Consider the following 25,541-nt stretch of genomic DNA (forward strand, 5'->3'; position numbering starts at 1 on the left):
TTTGACCGCCAAAGACGTCAACTGACACGCGCAGCTACAGCCCAATATCAACCTCCGACAAGGTTCACGATAATGCACCGTAACAACTGCATTTATGGTAAGCAAGGCAGATTACAGTTTTTCAGCGATAAGCCACAAGTCACAACAGTTTGAACCAACAATGTTCTAAATAATTTATTATATAATAACTTTTTATAGTTTCCTTATATTTAGAGAGTTGCAAGTTAATATTGTCTTTAATCGTTAAATTAAAGCTTCATTTACATGCATGGAGTGGATCCCCAATCTCTCCTGTCCCTTTCCATTGTTATAGGATTTCAAAAAAATTTAATTACAATACAGGATATAAGTATACCTATTTGCCAGACCTTAATATTTAGGGCTCAGAGATTCCGTTTTAGCCATTTTGTCTTCGGAATTCTAATAATTGGGTCCATATTGGCTCACATACCATTACTTGTCATATTATTTTTCATAATAACGCTTTTTGATCATAATAATCATTTGTCATAATTTTTTGCGTACTAATTTGTTGTATATAAATTTGTATTACCAAAATCATTGCTCATAATTATCTGTAGGCAGATTTTTTTTAACAACAGAATGTCATTTCCAACTATTCGTCACGACTCATAATGGTTTTTATAATAAACTTATTAATTATAAACTTAAATTGTATAAGTATTTGAAAGCATAACATATAAAGTATGGGTGGGTGTATTGGAACGTATACACAGCGATTTTTCGTAGTATCATCATCTATTATGTCAATTATCAACAATGATTCTTAAGAAAATTAAAAGTAATAAATAAAGCCAATTACATGTAAAGTTATTATTTCATACCCCATTTAATTTAATTATTATTATTAATTTTTATTAGTCATGTCCCCGCAACTTTTTTATTTTTCATGTACCTAGCCTATTAAGCTATTTCGGCCCGCCAAGGAGTCGTCGAAGCCCCGCTTCGCGGCGCTCCTTTTTCCGCTCTGAGGAACACAAGAAACCTAACACTCCTCCTCGCTTCGCTCGTCGTCGTACCTATCCCGACTCGGACTGTATTTCTTTTTTGATAGCAAGTTGAATGTGGTGTGGATATAAGATACCTGACAGTTTATAAATATGACCAGGTAAAGTTTAAAATAAATATTATATAAAATTTTATTACTTAAAATCGTTATGTTAAAAAATAAATATGATATAAAATTTTATTATTTAAAATCGTTATATTAAAAGAATATATGAAAATTAACATTAGTATTACAGATAATTATTATGATTGACATTATTAACATGAATGATTTGGTGTTACGATAGTTATGCGCAAAGACAAGTTATAAGTATGATATAAAATTATATAACAAACATTTTCGGACTTCCAATAATCGAAGTCGCAATTTTATGTGAACTTTGGCGCACCCCTAATAATTAGGTACGTATATGTAAAACTAAAATGTGTTATTTTATTATATTTATTAAGAAACAAACAGTCTCGTATATGTAACATTAGGTACAATTGTAGTTACTAATATTGTAGACTTACAGTTTCCTTAATTAAATCTATGTAAACCTAAACATTAAAACATGAAAGTATTTATAAGAATTATCGATTTGAATCGTTATGACATTAACGGTGTGTTAATAAACAGTGCCAGAAAACTTGCAGTTATGTAAAAACAATAATAGGTAAAAATATTTCATAAAAAATATTGATTTGTTTCTTCGCTGAATAGGTAATAGCAGCATAGCATTTTAATATGGTTTGCCATTACTAATGTACTAGCATGATGATTAACTAAAATAGAATCTTAAGTACCTGATTAATATATTTTTAAAATAAGTAACAAATGGATAATGGGTAAGGTATACTAATAATATAAGGAATATCGCCTCAAACATTATTGGCAATGTAATGGCCTCTTCAACCTTACCTGATGACATTATCACAAAAATAAGGGCTAATGAATCTAATGATTGGACCTTAAGGACCATAATTAGGCAGCGAACAACTGTTACACGGACGAATTTCTCGTTAAATTAATTCTAATAGACATACAGTAGTATCCAGTGTAAAATTTGCCATTGTACACTGGTCTGCAAGTTCTGCAACACAAACATGTTTCCATGTTTTTTTCACTGTTATTACCCTTTCCAGCTTATCACGTTCGCCGGCAGTGTTCACGGTGATACGGTGATATGATGATATCTGTATTTACTGCTATGCTATAGTTATTGGCAAGGTGCGAAGTCGGTGTGGAGGGAGCGGTAGCACTTAATGTCACAAACACACGTTATCTTATGAATGTCGCACATTAATACTAGCGACAGCCGTTGTAACAAATCTTACTCTATAAAATTTTACGCAGAAAAGCCCACAAAATGAGGGCAGCACCAGTCGTGCACCTAGCGAATAGACGTTACCCCATCTACGTGCTCACTAGCGCCACTGCTAAATAATTGTGATTATATTCAAAAAAGGAGGCCGCTACGTACTGTATTTTGTATTTAGGTACCTTTTTAATACATTATAATAGTTTTTACGTTGCTGGATTCGTCGATCTATGAACTCAAAACAAAAACGGCCGTTTTAACTTTGGACGCATAGATTGACGAACCCAGCAACGTAAAAACTATTATATTGTATTCAAAAGGTAACTAAATACAAAAAACAGTACGTAGAGGCCCCCTTTTTTGAACATCTATCGTTAATTTTAAATAATCACAATTATATAGCATGGTGTTAAGATACATTTTTGGCGAGGTCCCTCCAGAATTGATTTTTTACTGTAAGTAAATATCATAAATACCTTTTTGACTTGTACTGTAATAGTTTTGTAAACGCAGAAGCAATTGCACGTAAATACGTGAATGACCTGTGTGGCTACCACCAGTTTGGCACTGACATAAACGCTATCGAGAACGTAACTTACTTCCTATGCATCTCGCTCGTACTCGCATATTAGTGCGAGCGAGATGTATAGAAAATAGAAAGTAAAGTACGTAGCCGTTAGCGTATGTCACTTTTGACACTGTCAGTGAATCATCATACGGGTACTGTTGTTGTACGTATTGTTACGGTGTCGATGTCACGTGGCACTTCACACGTAGGCGTGCCTGCCGGCTTATGTAAGTAATTAACAGGGTTTGATCATTAAATGTACCGGTATTTAGCAAATCTGTAAAGGCGTAACTTTACGTACTTGTTTGCACTTAGTAAATTTGTCTATAGGTAAGTAAGTATAGGTAATATTTAGTGTACCAACCACTCAGACCAACAAATCTTTATACTCGTAAAACGTCAAAACGAATTGTGTCATAAGTCACAATTCGTATTGACGTTTTACGAGTTATACGTTATTATGTGAACGCATTATGTGACGTCACAACGGAGTTTTTGTAGATTTTAAAATAATTGAAAGTTCTAAAATACGTTTGCAATTTATTAGAAAGTTATTCTAATAAGAACTTAAGTAAACTAACACAGTATGTAAAAACGCTTGAAATTAAGAAATCATATTTTCCGTACAATCGATTTATTTTCCAACAATTAACCCCTGTCATTCATAACATATAACGTTGTAATAATAAACAACAAATCAAACCAACAGGACGTAATAAAATTACAGTTATCGTAACAGATAGAGAATAATTAATGCAGCTGGCAGGTTGTAAATTTCAACTCAGGTTGTTGATACGTATCACATAATGTTAGATAATATGTACATATATACAATACCGTCTTTACCATAAGGGCACACGGGGCCCGTGCCCCAGGGCCTCCATTCTCAGGGGGGCCCGAAGGACAGACAGTAACAGTATATTGAATTACCCATAAATAGAAGTTGATAGTAGAATAATGTTAGTTTAATTCGCTGTTTTTAATTACCAGAAGGGCCCCAAATTCTTATGTGCCCAAGGGCCCCAGCATAGTTTAAGACGGCCTTGCATATGTATAGCCGATATTAGATACATGTGTATCACTATAAAGTGTGGCAACCATTTTTAAACATTATAATAAAGTTTTTAATAAAATATATACGCATCAAAACCTCTACCTCTCCCCGCCCCGCCTTTTGTAAGGCCAAGTGACGGAGTTATTGTAAAAATATTCAAATTTGATCAGCATACTTTCATTGATCCGGGCGTGAAGCTGTCTTGAAGCACATAAATTCCTGTAATATTTTGGGGCTTTCCTCTCGGGTTTCTTGTTGATCATTCGATTCCAGTTCTGTTATGGCTATTAAACTAAAGTTGGTCAAGCAAATCTTGTCAGTAGAAAAAGGCGCGAAATTCAAATTTTCTATGGGACGATAAGGATAACCCTTCGCGCCTACATTTTTTTTAATTTGCGGCTTTTTCTACTGACATGATCTGCTTGACCAACTATAAATACTTAAGTGTAACTAGGGCATTGAAAATACGGGATTTGAGGTTAAAATACGGGACAGGCCCTTTTTTGTTAAGAATCAACATAATTTTTTTTATATTACTAAAATTTGGCATAATCAATTAAATAACCTATACAATTGCTATATTTCTCAATGAAAGACTAAAAAACAATATGATATGCGCAGTATGATAACTGTCAGAGAGCAAAAAAATGATAAACATGCCGTATTCACTTCTAGGGGCGTGTCAGAACTCTGATATTCGTCTATCCACACTGCGACGCGCGTATGTGTTTTGTTTTAATCTTATACACACATTATTTGCATATTTTGATGAACGCTTCGATTAGTAGTGACCTGACCCTATTCGCTTTAATTAAGATTACTTTATACTCTTATGAATGCCACAGATATCAATTCTGTATATACTGGCGATAGTCATTCATTCCAGAGATTATTTCGAGAATTTATAGCAATTATGGCGCATGGCATACCTCCCTAATTGGCAAGAGCGCCATTTTCGAACAAAGCCCATGTTGTTTTTTCTATGACTGTGAACGCCACTTATATGGATAAACCATGTGATTAGGTACATATATAAGTGATAAACGGTGATTTCATGCTTATGCTTTGAACAGATGCTTTGATATGCAATACTGTGGCAACAGTGTAGTCATTGTTGCTCTAATGGTAGTGGTTTATTTTTGTTATCTCGAAGTTATTACATACAGTATATTGAGTAGGTACATATATTACATAATATATATATATATCGGTAAAATAATGACGTTCCTACGACTAGCTTTTATTAACTAACTGTTTATTGTTACGATAACGTTCTGTAAAGTTGCATAAACATATTTATTACATGAGACTAGACAAAGTGATAAAAATAAACTAACTACAAAATTTAACTTAAAAGTAATAAATGTAGTTGCACAAACTTTAGTACTTAACCCCAGAAAATTAATATTAAAAAAAACAATCTGGGTCCAGTGAAAAAATGGGAGCTACCTTTTCTTTCAAACAGAATAAGATAAGAGATTAATAAGAGAAAGAAGATCGATAGTCAACACACATTACCTAAACCCAGTCACCTGTCCGTTATGTGTAAATTTATTGTAACCTCGACTTTCCGTTCAAGGATTCCATTGAGGAGCCGAAGATTTATTCTCAGGAAACGTCCGCGATAAAAGCCAGCCTTAACGTGACAAGGTTATCGCGTGTGTACAAATAATGATAAGCTATCGCCACGCTGTTTCAGGTTCAAGACTTGCCTTACAGTACAAGATCCTTATGTATGAAAGTATGAACGCTGGCAAATACTGTAAAAACAAAAAAAAAGCTAGCCGAACTCATTGAGTTTTCAAGAAAAGCAAAGGGAACATGAAAGGCACATTTTGTGTTCAGTCTGACTAGTTAAGAAACAAATAAAATTAAGACAATTTTGTCTCTTGTTTCAGGATTATTCAGGATCGAGATCGCAAGTTGTTGACGACTAAGCAAAAAAAAAAAATTGGGAGATAAAAGGAAATCATACAAAGCGGTGTGTGTGGTGGTCAGTAAGCGCTACATACTACATAGTATCAAGTATACATAGAGGTGTAATAAGTACGAGTACACAGCACGACAAAAATGAGCTATATGATCAGTAGAATGTATCAGTAAAGTGCATTACGTGCATGTACGATGTACTACGTTGAACAAAGCACTTGGTACGTGCACCGTGCAGTAGATGAGTACCTTCTCTCGGAAAAGGGGACTTTAAATGGACTAGTATTGTGTTACCCAGAACTTAAAAGGAACGCTGCCTTACTACTCAAGTACTGTTTTTTTCTGCCGGCCCGGTCACTAGGACCAGCCAGGCACAGTTTTAAAGGATGACTCACGTTATAACAGTCCGGATCCGGGCCAAGACGTCCGACAAATCGTTTTCTAATATAAAGCATCACGTGATCATCGATCACTCATAGAAATGAAGTGTCGAATGCCTCGGCACGGCCCGGATCCGGAACGTCCTAGCGTGAGTCATCCTTAATTGTTATGTATTGCTTTTTGGGGTCTGTACCCAAAGGGTAAAAACGGGACCCTATTATTACTAAGACTCCGCTGTCCGTCTGTCCGTCTGTCTGTCACCAGGCTGTATCTCATGAACCGTGATAGCTAGACAGTTGAAATTTCCACAGGTGATGTATTTCTGTTGCCGCTATAACAAAAATACTAAAAGTACGGAACCCTCGGTGGGCGAGTCCGACTCGCACTTGGCCTTTTTTTTTAATATTTTACACTTAATACAACCGTATTTAATTTACCTATTCCGATATCTTTTTATTAGCAACTAACAAAAGCGTTTCACTTCGTGTCCAAAATATTTGAAACAACTAGCCACTTAAAACAAAAGTTAGACACTATACTAACTAGAGCAACTGAGAGCAAAGTGGGTACTCAGGTACTATAACTACGTAATTGGAACTGTGTAAGACGATTTTCGCAGGTAAATTGAATGATTTCCCAGGAGGTAACGCGAGAAAACTGGCTGCCATTATTAATTGAATCGTCAGCATCTAAGTATAACAAAAACCAATAAAGGTTGTTGCTAAATTAATTTGTTTCAAACTTTTGGCTAGGTACTACAACTACAAGGGTTTCGGCCCATGTTTGGGTTTTATTTATGCTGAATTGCGAGTCTATAAGTTGTATAAACTAATTAACTGTGGGTGTGAAACAAGGTCAAATTGAAGTTTTTTTTTTTTTTTTTTTTTTTTTATGAAATAGGAGGCAAACGAGCAGACGGATCACCTGATGGAAAGCGATCACCGCCGCCCATGGACACCCGCAACACCAGAGGGGTTGTAAGTGCGTTGCCGGCCTTTAAGATGGGAATACGCTCTTTTCTTGAAGGTTTGAAGGTCATATCGGTCCGGAAATACCGCAGGCGACAGTTCATTCCACAGTTTAGCTGTGCGAGGCAGGAAGTTTCTAGAGAAACGTACAGTTGAGGACTGCCAACCATCTAAGTGGTGAGGATGGTAATGTTTTCGCGTAGGGCGATGGCGAAAAGAAGCTGCAGGGATTAATCCGAACAATTCCTCGGAGCACTCCCCGTTATACACGCGATAGAAAATGCAGAGCGAGGCCACATCTCTACGCAGCGCCAAGGAGTCAAGCCGTTCCGAAGTACGCTGGCAGTCGACAATTCGAGTCGCTCTTCGCTGGATGCGGTCCAGAGGGAGAAGCTGGTATTGGGGTGCCCCTGCCCATAGATGAGAACAGTATTCCATGTGTGGGCGAACCTGCGCTTTATACAGCTGTAGGCGGTGGGCCGGCGTGAAATACTGTCTCGATCTGTTGAGCACACCGAGCTTTTTTGAGGCTAATTTGGCCTTACCCTCTAAATGGCCGCGGAACTGGACTTCACTCGAAATGTCGACGCCGAGGATTCCGATACTGGCTGCGGCAGTCAGGGGAGTGCTCTCAAAACGAGGTGATACGACAAATTCTAACTTTTTTGCGGTAAACGCGCAAACCTGTGTCTTGGCAGGGTTAAAACGGACTAAGTTTAGTCGACCCCATTCAGAGATTTCTTTTAGGGAAGTCTCAATTTCAGACACAAGTTTGTTCCGGCTCTCGATGACGTTTTCCCGAGAGATATTGGTGCGGCCGGTGTAAGAGGCATCACCCGTACTATCATCAGCATAACAATGAATTCCGCTGATTTGCAGCATGTCATTGATATGCAGAAGGAATAGCGTGGGTGATAGCACACAGCCTTGGGGGACACCAGCATTCACAGACATGGAGTCTGAGCATTCGCCGTCAACTACGACCTTTATGCTTCTGTCTGCTAGAAAGCTACTGACCCATACACATAATCTCTCGGGAAGCCCATAAGATGGTAGCTTCGAAAGAAGTGCTTTGTGCCAGACGCGATCGAAGGCCTTCGCTATATCCAAACTAACAGCCAATGCTTCACCCTTTGTCTCGATTGCCTGTGCCCAACGATGTGTCAGGTAGACTAGAAGATCACCAGCCGAGCGGCCTCTACGGAAATCGTATTGTCGGTCACTAAGCAACTGGTGGTCCTCTAGGTACCGAAGGAGCTGGCAGTTGATAATGGACTCCATTATCTTCGAGAAAAGGGAGGTTATAGCTATTGGCCTGTAGTTGGATGGATTTGAGCGGTCGCCTTTTTTAGGGATCGGGTGCACCAAAGCTGACTTCCACGAGGTCGGGACGACGCCGGAAGAGTAAGAGAGCCGAAAAAGACGCGTTAAGACCGGTGCCAACTCGGGAGCACACATCTTCAGCACAACCGCAGGGATTCCATCGGGCCCACTCGACTTATGAGTGTCGAGGGAAAGAAGTGCTTTGCGCACCGAGCTTTGTTTGAACCGGACATCCGGCATATAGCTCTCGCACCGCGGTATGGTCGGCGGCGCGTTTCCCCCGTCATCCAAAGTCGAGTTGGACGCAAAGAGTTTGCCCAGAAGATCGGCTTTGTCTTTTGCGTCGTGGGCCAATGAATCATTCTCCGTGTGCAGAGGTGGAAAAGATGGCGTGCAGAAATTCCCCTGGATAGCTTTGGCAAGAGACCAGAACGCACGAGTTCCCGACGGGAGGCGCTCTAATTTCTCGCCAATTCTACCAATGTGCAGCGACTTTGCTCTGGCAATAACTCTTTTGAAGGACCTGGAGGCAAAGTTAAACTTCTTTTTTAGTGCGCTAGTCTTTACATCCCGTACTGCCGCTGCGTCTACCCAGGCCTGGTAACATTCCTGCTTTCGGCGAGAGGCCTCTTTGCAGAAACGACCAAACCAAGGTTGGGATTTGCCACCAACAGGGACCACAGAGGACGGAATGAAAAGCTCCATTCCCTGCAGCACCACGTCAGCAACAGAATCAGCAACGACGTTGGGATCATCCGGCGTGAAGCAAACCTGCCTCCAAGGGTAGGATGCAAAGAAGGACCGCATCCCGTCCCAATCTGCTGACCTATAGTGCCACACACGGCGGCCACAAGCAACTCGCCGACGCGGCGGGTACGCGAGTGGCACCGTACTCCGGATCAAGCAATGATCCGAGGAACCGAGTGGGGCTTCAACGAATACATTGTAGTCAACCGGATGAGAGGTCAGCAGAAGGTCCAACAGGGAAGGTTCATGGCCTTCCACATCTGGGATTCGCGTAGGCGCAGTAACCAATTGTGTCAAGCCATATGCCAGAGCAAAGTTATAAACAGATCTGCCCGCATGATCAGTCTTGCTAGAGCCGAGCCATTCGGCGTTGTGGGCATTAAAATCACCAAGTACAATGATCTCAGCGGAAGGGATCTGCTGCTGCACAGAGTCTGCAGCCGTTTGGATCTGCTCAATGAGTCGGTCAGTTTCGGCATCACCGCTATGGGACCTATATAGGCACGAATAGACACGGGGATGGTGATCGTTGTCTATACGCAGCCATAAGGTGGAGAGGTCCCTACCTTCAAGATTGTTGAGGCGACGAAAACTGATATCGTCTCTAACGTACACGCACACCCCAGCCCTAGGCGAAAAGGAGTGTTCCAGTCCGTACCCAGGGTAGGAGAGGTAAGATGTGTCCGCCGGAGACGCTATCTGCGTCTCGGTCAAAAAGAGCAAGGCCGGCTTTGCTGTCTCGAGGTGTAGGTGGACAGCATTAAGGTTGGAATGTAAACCCCTGATGTTGCAGAAGTCCACGGCCAGCGTGGCAAGGGGTGCCGAAGTTGCTTTGCTCTTGCCTCGGGCAGATGACAGATGGTTGAGCGCGGTTTTGCCCCCCCCAGAGTACGAAACGGGGCGGCCTCGGCGTCCACGCTCAGGCAAAATGTTACCTGAGCATGGAAGCCCAGTGAGGGGTTCTCCAGCGCTAGTGCAGCAACTGGTACCCTCCTGGGGTAACCTCTTTAACTGCGTCTTTAAGTTAGATTTAATATAATTATAGGTATATATGTAGGCATACATATTTTTATTTTTTATTAATAAGAATGTTTACATGACATTACAGTTGAACCAATGCGTCACGAAACTTAAAACTAACAGCAATAATAATACATAAAACAGCAACAATTATAACAACAATAATATCACATAACATTAGTATAGACAGACAGACAAATTATGTCTGAACAGTTGAGCACCTAGCATCCATCGCCTCACAGAATCTCAGGCATTCATTATACACTGGCGTCCATCGCCACGCAAATAGGTCGCACTCAGGCGTCGTTTTCGTATGTTTTCGTACTGATTTATTTGCCGGAATGCCGTCCAGTCAGTATACCTAATACCTAACTCATAAACGAGTCAAAGCCAGAACTAGCTAAGCGGCAAGGTGTAGGTGTTCAAAATGGACAACACACGCTCTTAATATCTTAAAATATATAGTTGTGTTCGGATCATTTCCGAAACTTCGTCCGCTTAGCTACATCTGCTGCTGCATACCTATACCTACCTCGCCTAGGCCAGCCGCCCATTAAAATTATTACCTTCTATTCCCGAATCTGTCCCGTATGCAGCAACCTATTAACTGTTGTACTGATAGGATTAAATAAGTATGTGTTCTGGCTCCTCTACACGATGGTTCAGCGCGAGATGGCCATCATGCGATGGTTATGGCTCCTCTACAAAATGGCCAAGCGCTGGACCAGCGAGATGGTTCATGCGATGGTTGAGAGCACGCACTGTGAAATGGGCCACGTGTAGATGCGTACGCCCCATCGCTGGCTCACCTTTGATGTGCGGACGAAAAACCGACACCGTGGTCATCCCATCGCCATCCCGCCGCGCCATAAGCCATCCGACACCGCTACCCTCTCTACACGCTGGCCCATCTTAGATGGCCAGTATGATGGCCCATAGTGTAGTCATTATGCCTGAATAGGTACGCACAATACAAAACAATAAAGCATTCATGCAATCAAATACGGCCTTTTGAAAGCCAGTCGATCGAAACCACCTGTCAAATGCACGTGCACGTGTGCTTCGTAATAACTCCAAATGTATTCCAACGTGACATCTCTATAATTGAAAATGCACTAAATCGGTCAATAAGCGTATTCCAATTTCAACTCTAATGCTTAATACAGAAGGTCTAAAATGGTATCCAGATGTGTTCTTGTTTTAATCGAATGCGATCATAACTGAGATAAGTCAGTTTTCATATGAAATGCGATCGGCCAGAATCGCTAGTATACATAGTAGTAGTTGTTGGTGTCACTCAAATTACGTTTTAATTGGTCTGAGTGGTCTTTTCCACTTTTACCTTTTTGCTACGTTGTCCATTTTTTTGTATAGCTTTTCAAGACTATTCTTTTTCCGAATTAAATATTTAGGATTCAAAATACAATTAAGTACATGATATTTTTTCGAATTTTAACCACTCATCGTATCGATGAAGTCATCCTGTCTACAACAAGGTAGATTTCTACAAGTCGAGTTTGAGTTGTAAAAAAAAACCGGCCAAGTGCGAGTAGGTCTCACGTCACGCACGAAGGGTACCGTGCTATTACGCAAAAAACGGCAAAAAAATCACGTTTGTTGTATGGGGGATACAGCCTGGTGACAGACAAACAGACAGACAGACAGACAGTGGAGTCTTAGTAATACGGTTCCGTTTTTACCCTTTGGGTACAGAACCCTAAAAATATACACACTGACCCGTTTTCATTGCTATTTATTGCATAAATATACATATATCTACACTAACTGTGTAAGTGGTAAAATATTCTAGTCTAGAAGGATTGAGTCGCGTCGTACCTAAAACGAGTGCGAGTAGTAAGTAACTAAGTATCTAAAAAGCTGTATAAAAAAAACAGTACTTAGGTAAGTCATTTTTAAACCAAATGTTCCTCTGCTGCTACAGTGCAGAATAAATGGATTACGGATCGCCGTAACACTATCAAAGCACTAAAGTGACAAAGACTAAGACCCCTAGTGCTCCGCTTCAACTTAATCTACTACACTGGATTAGATTGGCTGTTATATAATGCGAAGTAGAGATGCAAACCGGTTTTTAATTGTATGCAAAAACCGGTTAATAAGCGGTTAATAACCGAAATTTCATACAAATAAAAACCGAGAGTGGGTTGCCGGCTTAAGAGCACTTACTTTATGTTTTCAAACGTTTTATTTTGTAAAGTCTATTATGGGTAGTCTACGTCTTTCATACATCATTGCATCGCTTTGTAAGTGATTATTTTGCGTAACAATATCCCTTGTTGTATTTGTCCTATAAAACTCGTTAAAGCAAAGACGACGCAAATGGCGTTACTGATACTCTGTTTTGGTCGTGTATACGTGGGATTGTGTGGTAAAGGCTTTAGTGGTAAATAAAACTTGAGGCCGATTGCGTTAGATCAATTTAATTAGGGTTTTAAGGTCGGGGTACTTTATCCCTCCAATGTTGTACACCCATGAAAACCTATTTTATTGAATTGATACATTCTTCAAAACGACATTATGTGATTAATCTGATTTTGTGTAAGCGTTTAGTGTCGTTTTTAAGAATAGATTGATTCAATAAATGGGTTTTCATGGGTGGACAAAGTAACCTTGTAAGGGCTAAAGTACCCCGACCTTACGGTACCTATGTACTTCATGTTCTTTAACAGCTCGCATAAAATGCTGCTCGTTAGTTTTGAACAGAATGCGACGAATAGCAACCAAATCACCGGTCTCCGCTTTTGTAACAAACTATTTCACGTAAGAAGTCCTCACTGTTCCAGACAGATTCTCAGACATGTCCCTTTTCAAATGAAGGTGTCACGAACAAGCCGCCTCCGGTATTGTGCTGGCAACACGGCCCTGGCATATATTTTGGGATGTTAAAATCGTGGATTTATTTCGAATAGGCCCAACAGTATGTGCTCCCCTGCTCGGTGGGCTTTTTATAAAAATTTAGAAATAAATTACAATGTAGTTGGCAGGAAATAAATATTTTAACTACAGAAGGACCGAATGAACTGAATAAACAGAAATAGATAACATACACTAAAGAAAAAGTGACGAAGTCCACCGACAACAACAACAACAAGAGATGTTTATAATTTATATATAGTAGTGTAACAGTACTTAAAAAACACAAATCAAAAAATATGTCACAAAATAATTTGATTTGTTCCCTAGTTGACCCGAATAATTCGGCAGACTCCATTCAGCCCATCACTAGTTTTAACTTAATCCCGCTTTCCTTTTACTACATACGGGACGGGCCTCAAATACACGGCAGTACTGTAGGGCTAAGATGGTCGGTTTTTTATCATCTGTCATCATGCCTGTCACGTTCTAACAAGTATGCAAGTGCGAAAGTGACGCATGACAAGTGATAAAAATGCGAGCATGATACCGCCGAGGTTAACTAGCTGTCTATACTTCAAGTATTTTCATTTGAAATAACGAGAATTTACGACTTTATTAATAATCATAAATTATATGCTTGTGTTTAAAAATACTTTAGATAGAAATAGCGATTCGCAAGGCAAACAAGACACCATTGTTTCGATTGGCGGCACGTTATACGCGGTCTAATAATTCCGTGATATTCTTAGCTGTTAACACAAGAAACTACCGAGGTGACCTGGGTACGATCGCAATATCACAATCTGGATCAGCCTGAACTTTTATGATGCAGATATAAAACGTTTATACGCCAGTAACGCCGCTATACAATAAACGTTTTTATCCGACTGAGGCTAAGCCAAAAGGAGTTTATTTAGTTTTATAACCTTTGGACTCAAACCGCCACTAGACGGTGCGTACAACTATCCATTTAGAGCAAGCGCTGAAAACCCACTCGTAAGCCCTTACACGCACTGAGACGATTAAGTATTCCGTCGTCGTTTATAAGGCGGATGAGATTACTCTCTAGACACACTGAGGAATATAATGATAATGTAACATTGTCACAACGTTGGCGTGTCACTGAGTAGGTACGAGTGTCATAAATTAGTCGCGGCACCATATAATATTTTATAATAATATGTTTGTTTATTAATTATTTATAGCGGACCATTAATCCAACCGTCGCTAGAAGTCATGACGTCACATACTATGTCTTAAAGACTGTGAGGTCGATTCGATTCGAACCTACGTTTCGATATAAAAATGATGTTATTTTGTTATCATTTGCGCGTACAATAAGCTCGTAATATTTATTGTCGTGAGCGAGACGCAAGTAACAAAATGAAATCATTTTGATACCGAAATATAAGTTAGAATTGGCTTTCGTATGTGGTCTGACTCCATTTTTCACACTCCAACATATATATAGTGTACTTCCACGAATCATTTATCTCCTCCAAACAACAAGAAAAACGTTTCTAAAGACCGTTTTTCTACTGTACAGTCATGCACGAAAGACTTTCACGCGCGTCCGAATCAGATTTATTTTCATCCCAATTTAACCTTACGAAATTTCGTTGAATAATGGAATTCGAAGACACATTCTGCTGTAGGCATTTCTGTTATTTAGTTACGTATGTACTATTAACTCTATTTTAACTCTGGCTGAACACAAAAAATAAATTCGATAAAATTGTAACTTCTTGCTCATATTTTATGACTTACAACAATTAAAAATATCAACAGACAGACGGAAACATTAGGTATTTACAACACAGAAATGTAAGTAGATATTTTTCTACTGTGTATTCAAGAAAAGGTTATGATTAATTACAATAAAATTATAAACTAAAAACAATGAAAGTCTTAAAGAAACTAAGCCCACCAGTGGCCGAGGCCGGAATCGAATCTTCAGCTTATTGCAATTGAACATTTTAAATTTCGCATTTTAAATTTAAATACCTAATGATTGTATGTAAAACGGGTCAATCGCGAATTTATTCAGTTTCCTTACCTGCGACTGCGACCAAGGCTAATTGGATTCGTATCGGATCGTCGTTAATAAGGGCAGGTAGATAAATTAAAACAACTTTGCGATCATCCCGATTTGCATTCCATTTTTTTAACCATGCGTCGTTGTTGTGTCGGAAAAAGTTTTAAAATGTTAATACCTCATTCAGTTACGAGAATAATGTTTTAAGCAAAGGCTAACCTTTGCCACTAAGAATAATGTCAAATACCTATGGAAGGTAATGGCACAGTATTACAATATTTCAGTATTACAGTATTATATATAGGGAAGAATAAATTGTAATACTGTGGTAATGGGTCTCCCGAAAAATAATAAAATCAGACTAATTGTCAATCAGTTGACTGACTGAATGCATATGGATGGTGATTTATATTAATGCAAATTTTGCAATTCATGCTTTGCCATAAAAAGTCATTTAAAAACCGAACTTTCAATAAACTTCATAATTTTGCATTGCTTTGTACGGATACGGGTACGTACGGATAAGAATGAACCGAAGAGTTTTTAGACATTTAAGGTTTATCTTAGACGGATTTGAATGTTAAACGCTGTTCATTAATCTATTATTATAGTTTTCTACTACCCAAATTTAATAATTGCGATAACAGCTCTGCTATGCGAAAGACCGGAAGGACTACCTGGATGTTCTTTTAAAAACCTTTTTATAGCTGTTAATCAATTGAAATAGAGAAATCAAAGATAGATATAACTCCGTAATAGATGGATACAGTCTAAGGAAAAAACGTGCCTCGAAAATCACGAAAATTTGATTCTCGATCAGATGGCGCCACTACCTTTGGCCTACTCTCGTATAGAGGGCGTTGACGGTTTTGTTTGTTATTTACCAATTTTAACGCGTATCAGTGAAAGAACATGGGTCAAAATCATATAAAAACAATTAATTCAAATAAAAAAAGTCATTTATCCATATTCAAATACGTTTCACCGTGTTTTTATAAATCTTCATTTTTAGTTTTAAAGTGTGTCGATAGATGGCAGTGAATTTTCTGTGGTTACAAAATTTACCATGACAGTACCGCTCTATCCTATTATATCCTCTTTGGAGAAATGAACGATTTACAAGAACTTCCTTACATAAGTAGGTATAAACTGATCTAACTGAATATCATATTCCGCCATAAACGGTTATTTTTATGCCGTAGGTAATAACATTGGGCAGTGCCTTAAGTAACAAAGGAGATTTTATTATCTCGAAGCTAGGCGTTGTCGCTCGTTCGAGGGATATTAAGCTGGACGCAAGGAAGGGTTATCAGAAGTAACAATTTTTCTCGATATATCAGAACTTTTATCGCGTTTTCAGGAATACCTGAAAAGGACTTAATTTGAAAACCATCCAAGTTATGTATAAACAGCATAATGTCATATGCACCATGGAACATAATATGCCTACGACAAACTTCGTTTGACAAGTTTGTCCTATCCTATCTTCGTCTCTATCACTCTTGCATTAGTTGGAGAAACTCAGAGAAACTTATCATTTCTAAGTTAAGGTATACCATCCGTCTGCACGGCTGCTATAATTCAAAGTGCAAAAAGCGCATCTGCAACATATTTTGACTAATTTAAACCTCATCAGTATTTAAAATTAGATTAGCAAGATTTGTCAAAGGATGAAAAATATGATATTAAATTTAATATGTAACTTAAATTACAAAATAAAAAAAACCGGCCAAGTGCGAATCAGACTTGCGCACCGAGGGTTCCGTACTTTTTAGTATTTGTTGTTATAGCGGCAACAGAAATACATCATCTGTGAAAATTTCAACTGTCTAGCTATCACGGTTCACGGTAGATACAGCCTGGTGAAAGACGGACAGACGGACAGCGGTCTTAGTAATAGGGTCCCGTTTTTACCCTTTGGGTACGGAACCCTAAAAAGGAAACAAAATTGTCAATGAATTTTGTGGCCGACTGTACAAAAAACAACTTAAAGACTATTAGTTTCTGTCTGTATCCCCAATGAAAAATCGGGGATTTAGTCAGAAACATGGGACTTATGGATTGTATCTGGTAACTCATGGTAACCCTACGGTTATATGACACCCATTGCGGCCGAGTGGTTATTACCTTCGTTCCACTAGCCACAGACGCCGGTGTTTATGTCTTTTGCATGTTGGTACTTGCCGGTTGTACGGTCTTTGGCCTTTATCTTCTATGTAATATACATATATAAATCTATATATGTATATATAGGTAAATGACTGATTCATCAACGCAGAGCCGAAACTACAAAAGATAGAAAGTTGACATTTGCACACCAGTTTGCATTTATAAAGTGTACAAGAGATAAAAAGCGATTTTGAGAAATTCTACCCCTAAGAAGGGGATGAGTTTGTATGGGGTTCAAGTTTTATTTTAAGCTAGGAATTTCAAACTTCGTAAACTATATCATTTTCTCTTTTCAAAGTTTGCATTCGGAATTCGGATAGTCACTGCAGCAGCTTTGTCTAAGTTCGGATGGTTTTAAAAACATTTGTTTTGCTCCTTGCGTCGCTTTAGCTTTTCGCGCGCAATTTGAACCTTACCAGTTTTAATAACTTAAAACTGGTACTGGTTCGTTTAATTTTGCTGTAGTAAATCAACTTATCAGGATGTCTATGTCATCTCAAGCTGCATTTCAGGCGGATACGTATAATATATTCGTTTAATATGGTGGAACATTTGATACTAATTGAAAATTTTGGGTGATACAAAACTTATCAAGAATCAAAGTAATTTTAAGACTATGTTTTAGTATTTAGCTTGTTTTAGGCTAAATAAATAAACCACTAGACGCGTTACAGACTTTTCTCGACATATATAAAACTGTCAATATGCTAAACATAAAACAACTTTATCAAGCATTTCCTGATTCAATTAAATCCGTTAAGCCTCCATTAAGATAACGTTGTTAGGTTAAAAACAGCAACCAACTCTTACGGTACTCAAACTGTCTGTTCCACATTACGAGTAAAGCGCACCTGAATCCCATCCATTAATTTAATCGAATTAGTTATCTAAACCCATTTCGAGATAAGATAATTATAACACTATAGATTGCAGAGTTACAATACATGTTGGTAACATTTTTTCTGAAAAATCTATTTTTCTACTGATATTCATGCTGTCCGTCGTCCGCACATCAAAGAAAACGAATAGATCGTAACTGAAGGTCGCCAATGTGTAGTGGCGTTCGTGCGTAGAGGCACGATGGCTCAGCGCTGGACCAGCGAGATGGTCATGCGATGGTTGGGCCACGTACTGCAGGTGCGTACGCACCATCGCTGGCCCACTGCCTTTGATGAGCGGATGAAAAACCGACACCGTGGCCATCCCATCGCCATCCCGCCGCGCCATAAGCCATCTGACACAACTACCCCCTCTACATGCTGGCCGATCTTAGGATCTTAGTGGGCCATCCTGTAGAAGAGCCATAAACTACACGAAGTCGGAAAGTAGGTAATCAGATAATCTTATCAGAAAGTCACGCGAGTTGTTGCAAATCGTAATTTTTGTAATCAAAGAAAATGAGCTCTTGTCCTATCGCTTATCATTCGATTTATCCAACGAATCTGACTGATCTTGATTTGATATAAATTTGACATTTTTCCTCCGTTCTAGACTTTCTACTCTTTCTAGATACACACTTTACTTCAGAATGTTTTATTATTCTATTCCATCCTTGAATAGTTTAGGCTTTGAACTCCAAGTAGGGGGACTTGGTCAAAGGAATATCCCTCCACAAGTCAGGGATGATTTACGCGTAGGTCTTGGCAATGGCAGCATAGATGGCCTTGGCAAAGTTGCCAAGACTGCCAGTTGAGCCACGGGCCGACGTGTAGCAGTCCTGGACACCAGCCATCTGGAGAAGCTTTTACTTCTGTGGTGGTACAAGTGAGATGCTTTTGCGAGTAATGTACAGTAAGTATGTCAAATTAAATTGTGAACATTACTGATTGGCATCTATGTAAAGTTGTACCCAATTTTTTCATATTACTTATTTCTACTCGGAATCACGAGCTCTTTCTGCCTTAAGAAGAAAAAGACCAATTTTTTGGGTTCATTTGGCCATACAACCTTTTATGACTGGAATAAAGCGAGCAAATAAAACATGTATGACATTTTTGGGTCATTTTTTTTCTCGTATTAGGATCGAAAGAGCTCGTGATTTTTAGTGGAAATAATATAAAAATTCTAAAGAATATGTGCCCTCATGCAAATCGAGATCAGATTATTTAGGCCAAATTCTTGTAACGACGAAATAAAGCAATAAGAAACAACTAAATATACCTTACATACCTGTTTATTGCCTTACCAGATGGCTTGTTATTGTTTCAAAGAGCGATATCTTGCTTGCATAAACACAGTATCAAATTACACCTTAAAAGACGATTGAATTGACAAAAGATCGAGAAGTTTACGACAAACATCAAATATTTAAGTACGTAAACAAATACGTCTCCGAGTCAAGGATTTACAAAAGCCTTAATTATTATCCGACTGCCAAGAAACACAGTCAATTATCTATCGTTGTACGTTCTTTGTTGATAATAAACAACAGTAATTAAAACTGGGCGTGTTCAGATTCGCTGCGCGAGCGTTGGTAGTGTATTTCCAATATTCCCCCTCTGTCCCCGTTACGGATAGGTAGGCAGGGCGAGAACAGAGGGGAATGATTCCTTTCCATTTGTGCCCACCGAGGACAGGAGGGAATAGTATATATTTTAATAGTACAATAACGCTACAAGTAGGAAAGGTAGAAAGAGTAGGAAATTCCCAACGACGAGTGGCGATAAAGTAGCACAATATGTACTGTTTTACCCGTGGTATCCGTAGTAGTAGTAGTAGTAGGCAAGAAGTAAGAAAATACTAAGAAAAAATAACAATGTATATTTTACCTACTCACACTCATACTTTTATTTCACTATGACGACTATTTCTTACAAATACTGCGCATTATAAATTGCTAACAGTAAATTGGTATTGGTGATATTATATCCCGAACTCTAAGAAAATCAACACTGAATAATAAAACAACGTAACACAACACAGGCGGCAAAATTCCCATCTGGTCCTGCCGAATGGAAATACATTTAGCTATATTTTCGGGATCCTTAACCTTAACCTTACCATTTATCCCGTAGGTTCATTTGTATGTTTAACAAAATAAATGAACTGAACTGAACTGAACATGTTATGAAACGGTTCATAGATCCATAACCGTTTTATAACAAGCAATTACTATTTGAAATATTTGAATTAGAACTAGTCCGGGAATAGTTGCGTTCTCAGCTGCTGCTAAAGGAACAGGGTCCGCTTTCCGACTTTTTCTCCTACACTTCACACAGTCTTCGTCAGCCTATTTTGTGAGACCATTGGCGTGCGTCATCCCTCGCATCGTCAGATTTGTAACAATGCATAATTGAAGAGCGCTCTTATAGTGGTCCGTAAAACCCATAGTGGGTTTTAATACTAGATAAAGCATACGGTTTTTTGGACTTACAGGTTGCGTCTCTTCAAGGCAGCCAAAAAATTAATACAGAAGGTATTAGACCACTGAAATCTTGTTGCTCTGAGATTTCTAAAATTGACGATTGATTGATCAACGATTTTCGGTTGGCTCTTATTTTCAAAAATTTGCCGATCCCTGTACTAGGCAAGCGATAGGAACGACGACCCAAAACGGACCACGACTACGGCACATGCAGCACATGCTGTAATCGTCAACCGATTATATTTGTCGAACACTAAAATAAGCGCGCTGCCGATCGAAATAGCGCCGCGGAGAACAGTAGATGATATGTAGTATAGAATACGTAAATATCGGGAACATGATTGGCTGCTTGTCTAAACACTATTTCTTATAGTCTCTAAATTTATTCCTATAGGGATAAAACGACTATGTATTCTTTTCTATGGGGCTAACAGAGATAAAGATGACTCACGCTAGACCGGCTTCCGGCGCTTCGTTTTCTATGGGAAGCACCACGTGATCGCCGATCAGCCGTCATGGAAAATGACGTGTCGGACGCTCGGACGCCTCGGCCCCCGAGCCCGGCCTAGCGTGAGTCATCCTTTACTTCTTAAAATGTTTTTTTACCTATTTTCTTGTAACTGTAACTACCTATGTACCTATATATATTTTTTATGATATAGGCAAACGAACAGACGCGCGGATCGCCTGATGGTAAGCGATTACCACCGCCGGGTGTCTATGTCCATGGGCGGTGGTAATCGCTAGAATAAAACACCAGAATTAGACCTGATATTATTTTAATCTGGGATCGGGGACAAAATTGATTACCCTAATAGGTATTAAGTTTTCTCTAGGTATACGAGATTTCCAGGTAGGCCCCAATTTTAGTAAATATAAGAGCCTCGGTAGAGAGTATCATTTCGTTCCATTTGGAGTTGAAACTCTGGGTTCATGGAGCCCCAGCACGCACAAGTTGTTTGCAGAAATCGCGAGCGTCTGGTTGACGTAACTGGTGACCGAAGAGCTGGCGGCTTCCTCGCACAACGTATCAGCATTGCGATACCGCGAGGAAATGCCGCCAGCATCCTAGGTACAATGCCTCAAGGACCTATTTTAGATTTAAGCTAATAGTTATTAATTTCGTTTACGCGTACCACTGTATATATCTTGTATGTAAATAGTTTAAAAAAATTTTTAGTCGGAATTATTAATTAATTATTATGTTAACACTCACGCGATCAACCCACGTGAGCCGTAGTAAGTTATCTCTCCGAATGAGAGAAAAGAACACAATAAACAAGTTTTTTGAAACCCGTTTCCAAATGTCCCGCTTCGTCCGTGCTATCAACTGAGAACAGTTCCGATATTGCAAAATGTTCATGCTTAATACATTACGAAGCAGTTTTGCAGCATTGCATCTAATAAATAAATAAATTTTATAGGACAATCTTACACATACCGACCTAGTCCCGCACTACTAGTACTAGTTGCAAAAATATATGTAACTCCGTATAAGATGTTCAGCGGAGGTCGAGTGACTGGTTCAGATATAGATGGGCGAGGAAAGGAAAGGCCGTCTTGATATGATCACAATATATATTTTAATAATGCAAGCACAATAAGCACCTGTAAGGTGAAATGTGGAGTTTCTAAGTTATACCGTTTACATAGTAACCGAAATCGAAAGTTTTCCTATGGAATAAAAAAAGGCATGAGTAAAAGGGTTGATTTTTAATACTATGAATTTGAATAGTATGTACAGTAAATACATACATTCCCAAGGTTAGACTTAGACAATAAAGTGGTGTTCACATATTTTTGAGCCATTTATCTGGATCGATATTTTTGCCTTCGACTGTACGGACTGTACCTAAGTAAACTATACGTTATTTTGATAATGTTGATGTATGATAAGTAAGAAATAACCACAATTTTGCTACACCATTATTGTTAAATACATGTTTGTTACTCTGTCAAGATATTTTAATTGCGTTAAGCAGCGTACTACATACGTAGGCGAATAACACATAAACGCGAAGCGAAGCGATGCGGCGCGGGATGAATCAATCCTTTGATGCCTATAGAAGTGTCCTACGTGGGCGATCTAGTTGCGAACGCGAACGCTGTGGGCCCGCCGCGCCGCACCGCGCCGCTTCGCTTCGCGCAGCGCCAACGCGACTCTAAAGTCGTAGTTAGTTTTCGTTACTGACTGTACCTAGTAGGTATATATTCTAACGTTAAAGTTAGGTGTTTCTAACAAAAATAACCAAAATTTTAAGTTATGATTTCATTAAGTATTTGTATCGGGATATTGAAACATCTTACACAAAAATCCTCTATCATATTCATATTCTTTATTTGTATTGATCATACATTGTAATTTACATTATTATATAGGTACAGTAGGTATGTCAGAAATATATACAACTAAAATTTGGTAGGTACATTATAAACATTGGAAAAATAATAATAATTCAATTGACAATAAAATAGCTACACGGGGTGTAGCTCTCCAATACGTTAATAGGCTAAAGTTTCTTCATTAATTAAAAAAGGCAAATAATAATACTAGCCTCCCATTTAACATTCATTAGCCTTCCAGGAATTTCATAAATGAATAAAACGCCATTTGGATCAGGAAACACTTGAGTTTTGTTTATAAAAATAAGCTAAGATATAAAAATAAAAAGAAGCTCTACCTTCTTTTTAATTATTCCAAGAATCCTATAACTTGCTTTGCTCGTTCTCTATTTTTATGCGTAAATAAATAAATAATAAATAAATAAATATTATAGGACATTCTTACACAGATTGACTAAGTCCGACAGTAAGCTCAAGAAGGCTTGTGTTGTGGGTACTTAGACAACGATATATATAATATACAAATACATAAATACATAGAAAACACCCAAGACTCAGGAACAAATATCTGTGCTCATCACACAAATAAATGCCCTTACCGGGATTCGAACCCAGGACCATCGGCTTCACAGGCAGGGTCACTACCCACTAGGCCAGACCGGTCGTCAAGATGCGTAAGTACATAAATAATTCAATAACTTTTAGGACGGTACCCTCATAGGTAGTATTGAATCAGAATAACAATATATTAGCTAGTTATGCAATTTATGCACTCACTTCAGTGTGCAAGGTTTTACTTAAAACTTAAAGAAAGCCACACAACAGTAGTTGCGAATGTTGGGATTTTTGTTATTATACCTAGTCATTACAAACCCTACGGACGAACCCTAACAAGCTACTATAGTGGCTCTGGGAGCTCAGAGCTGTAGACCGCGCGACCTTGAAAAAAATGCAAAAACGAAATCCCCAAAAAAATATGGACCTGCTCACATAATGTCACGAGAGTCAGTTGATAAATGTCACATGTAGAGAACAGCTAGACAGAATACGAAAGCAGTTTTGCAAAACACTGATTTAACTTTAGCCAGTCTTCTCCGAGACCACGGGGACAACGCCGTCCTCGAAACGTCGGAGGTAAATTTAAAACTTATTTTACGCGATTAAGTCCCGTCGTTGTTGAATAATAGAAAGCAGTTTTGCCCAATTATAAAGGCCCTTTCACACCGGATGCGTGTGCGTACGTGCACGTGTGCGTTGAAATATAAAGATCCTTAAACGAGACGGCACACCGCTTGCGTAAAGTGTGCGTGCAATGCTCCAAAATCGCATGTGCACGTCTATGCACACGCAGCCGATGTGCTCTGGCCTTAAACTCAAAGCTATTTGCAGACATTTAGATTTAAATAGGTATATATACTTTATAACATCAGTGCATTAGGTAAATAACTTGAACCTTGGCATTGAACCACTATCATCATGTATACCTACGACTTTCCTACAGCTCTACGTAAGTTCCCATAGTTCTTAATTCGTACCTACAAGTGAGTGGATAACTACCTATTGTAAACAAGAAAAGTAGGGAGGCAGGTGCCAAGGTATCGAGATTAGAAGCCCACGCAAGTTCCCATTTCTGCCATGTTGGGGGTATGGTATAAAGGTACTTAGGTGTTTATCTCCAGAGGTCCTAGCCAAGATGACAGGCGTTGATAGAAAACGCCAAGCCAATCGAAATAACACAACGTACAAGACCTCAGTTTCAAAAAATAAATTAACTTCCAAATAGGAAAAAAAAATGGTACCATTCGATTCCTTACATTTTATTATAAAAATATTGTATAGCAACAATCAATATACATAAACGCAATATTTCACAGACAAAATCGCAATTTCCTTGTTTTCCACGGCTTCTAAGCAATAGCGACGTTACATGCTGACGTCACGATGTAATGCCAATTTGTTATAAGCGTTTCGTCAGTAAAGTGCGGGTGAGAGAATTTGACCATCATTTGTGACTTTTGTATTGCTTTAAGACAATGGTTCCCATACAGACATTTGATCCTCAAAACAATCCTGATCGACTGATACCATTAATAAAAATTTGTGGAATACCCAATTGACCGAATAGCGTGCATAGGTAGTACATACATAGATGAAACAACGCGCCAAAAGTATCTGATATTTCGGATAACTTTTCCAATTATAGATATGTACGAGTATATCTCTAAGATTTACGTTCAAAAGTACCTATATATTTTTCACCTCAGCAGCTCGAACAAGCCTATTTTCGTCACTCCCTGGAGTGAGGAAAGTGCGACTCTCCTCACTCCAGGGAGTGAAACAAAGTAGCTTTTTAATTTAGTGAAGGCAATGAACTGCCACTTTATACTTTGATTACAATATTTTTTTCTCTGAATTATTCTGTGTAATTCGAAA

General features: G+C 38.8%; 1 protein-coding gene across 1 annotated transcript in view; it reads right to left on the reverse strand.

Moving 5' to 3' along the window:
* Positions 1 to 7,138: 7,138 nt before the first annotated feature.
* The window catches only part of LOC134746913 (uncharacterized), a 30,366-nt gene continuing 11,963 nt past the window's right edge, over positions 7,139 to 25,541 (reverse strand). Inside the window, exon 3 of the mRNA XM_063681485.1 lies at positions 7,139 to 10,317. Within this exon, the coding sequence (XP_063537555.1) occupies positions 7,201 to 10,317 (3,117 nt within the window). The 3' untranslated portion in view covers positions 7,139 to 7,200. The remainder of the gene's footprint in view (positions 10,318 to 25,541) is intronic.

Source organism: Cydia strobilella, chromosome 13 (genome assembly GCF_947568885.1).
Source record: "Cydia strobilella chromosome 13, ilCydStro3.1, whole genome shotgun sequence".
Taxonomy (NCBI): Eukaryota; Metazoa; Arthropoda; class Insecta; order Lepidoptera; family Tortricidae; genus Cydia; species Cydia strobilella.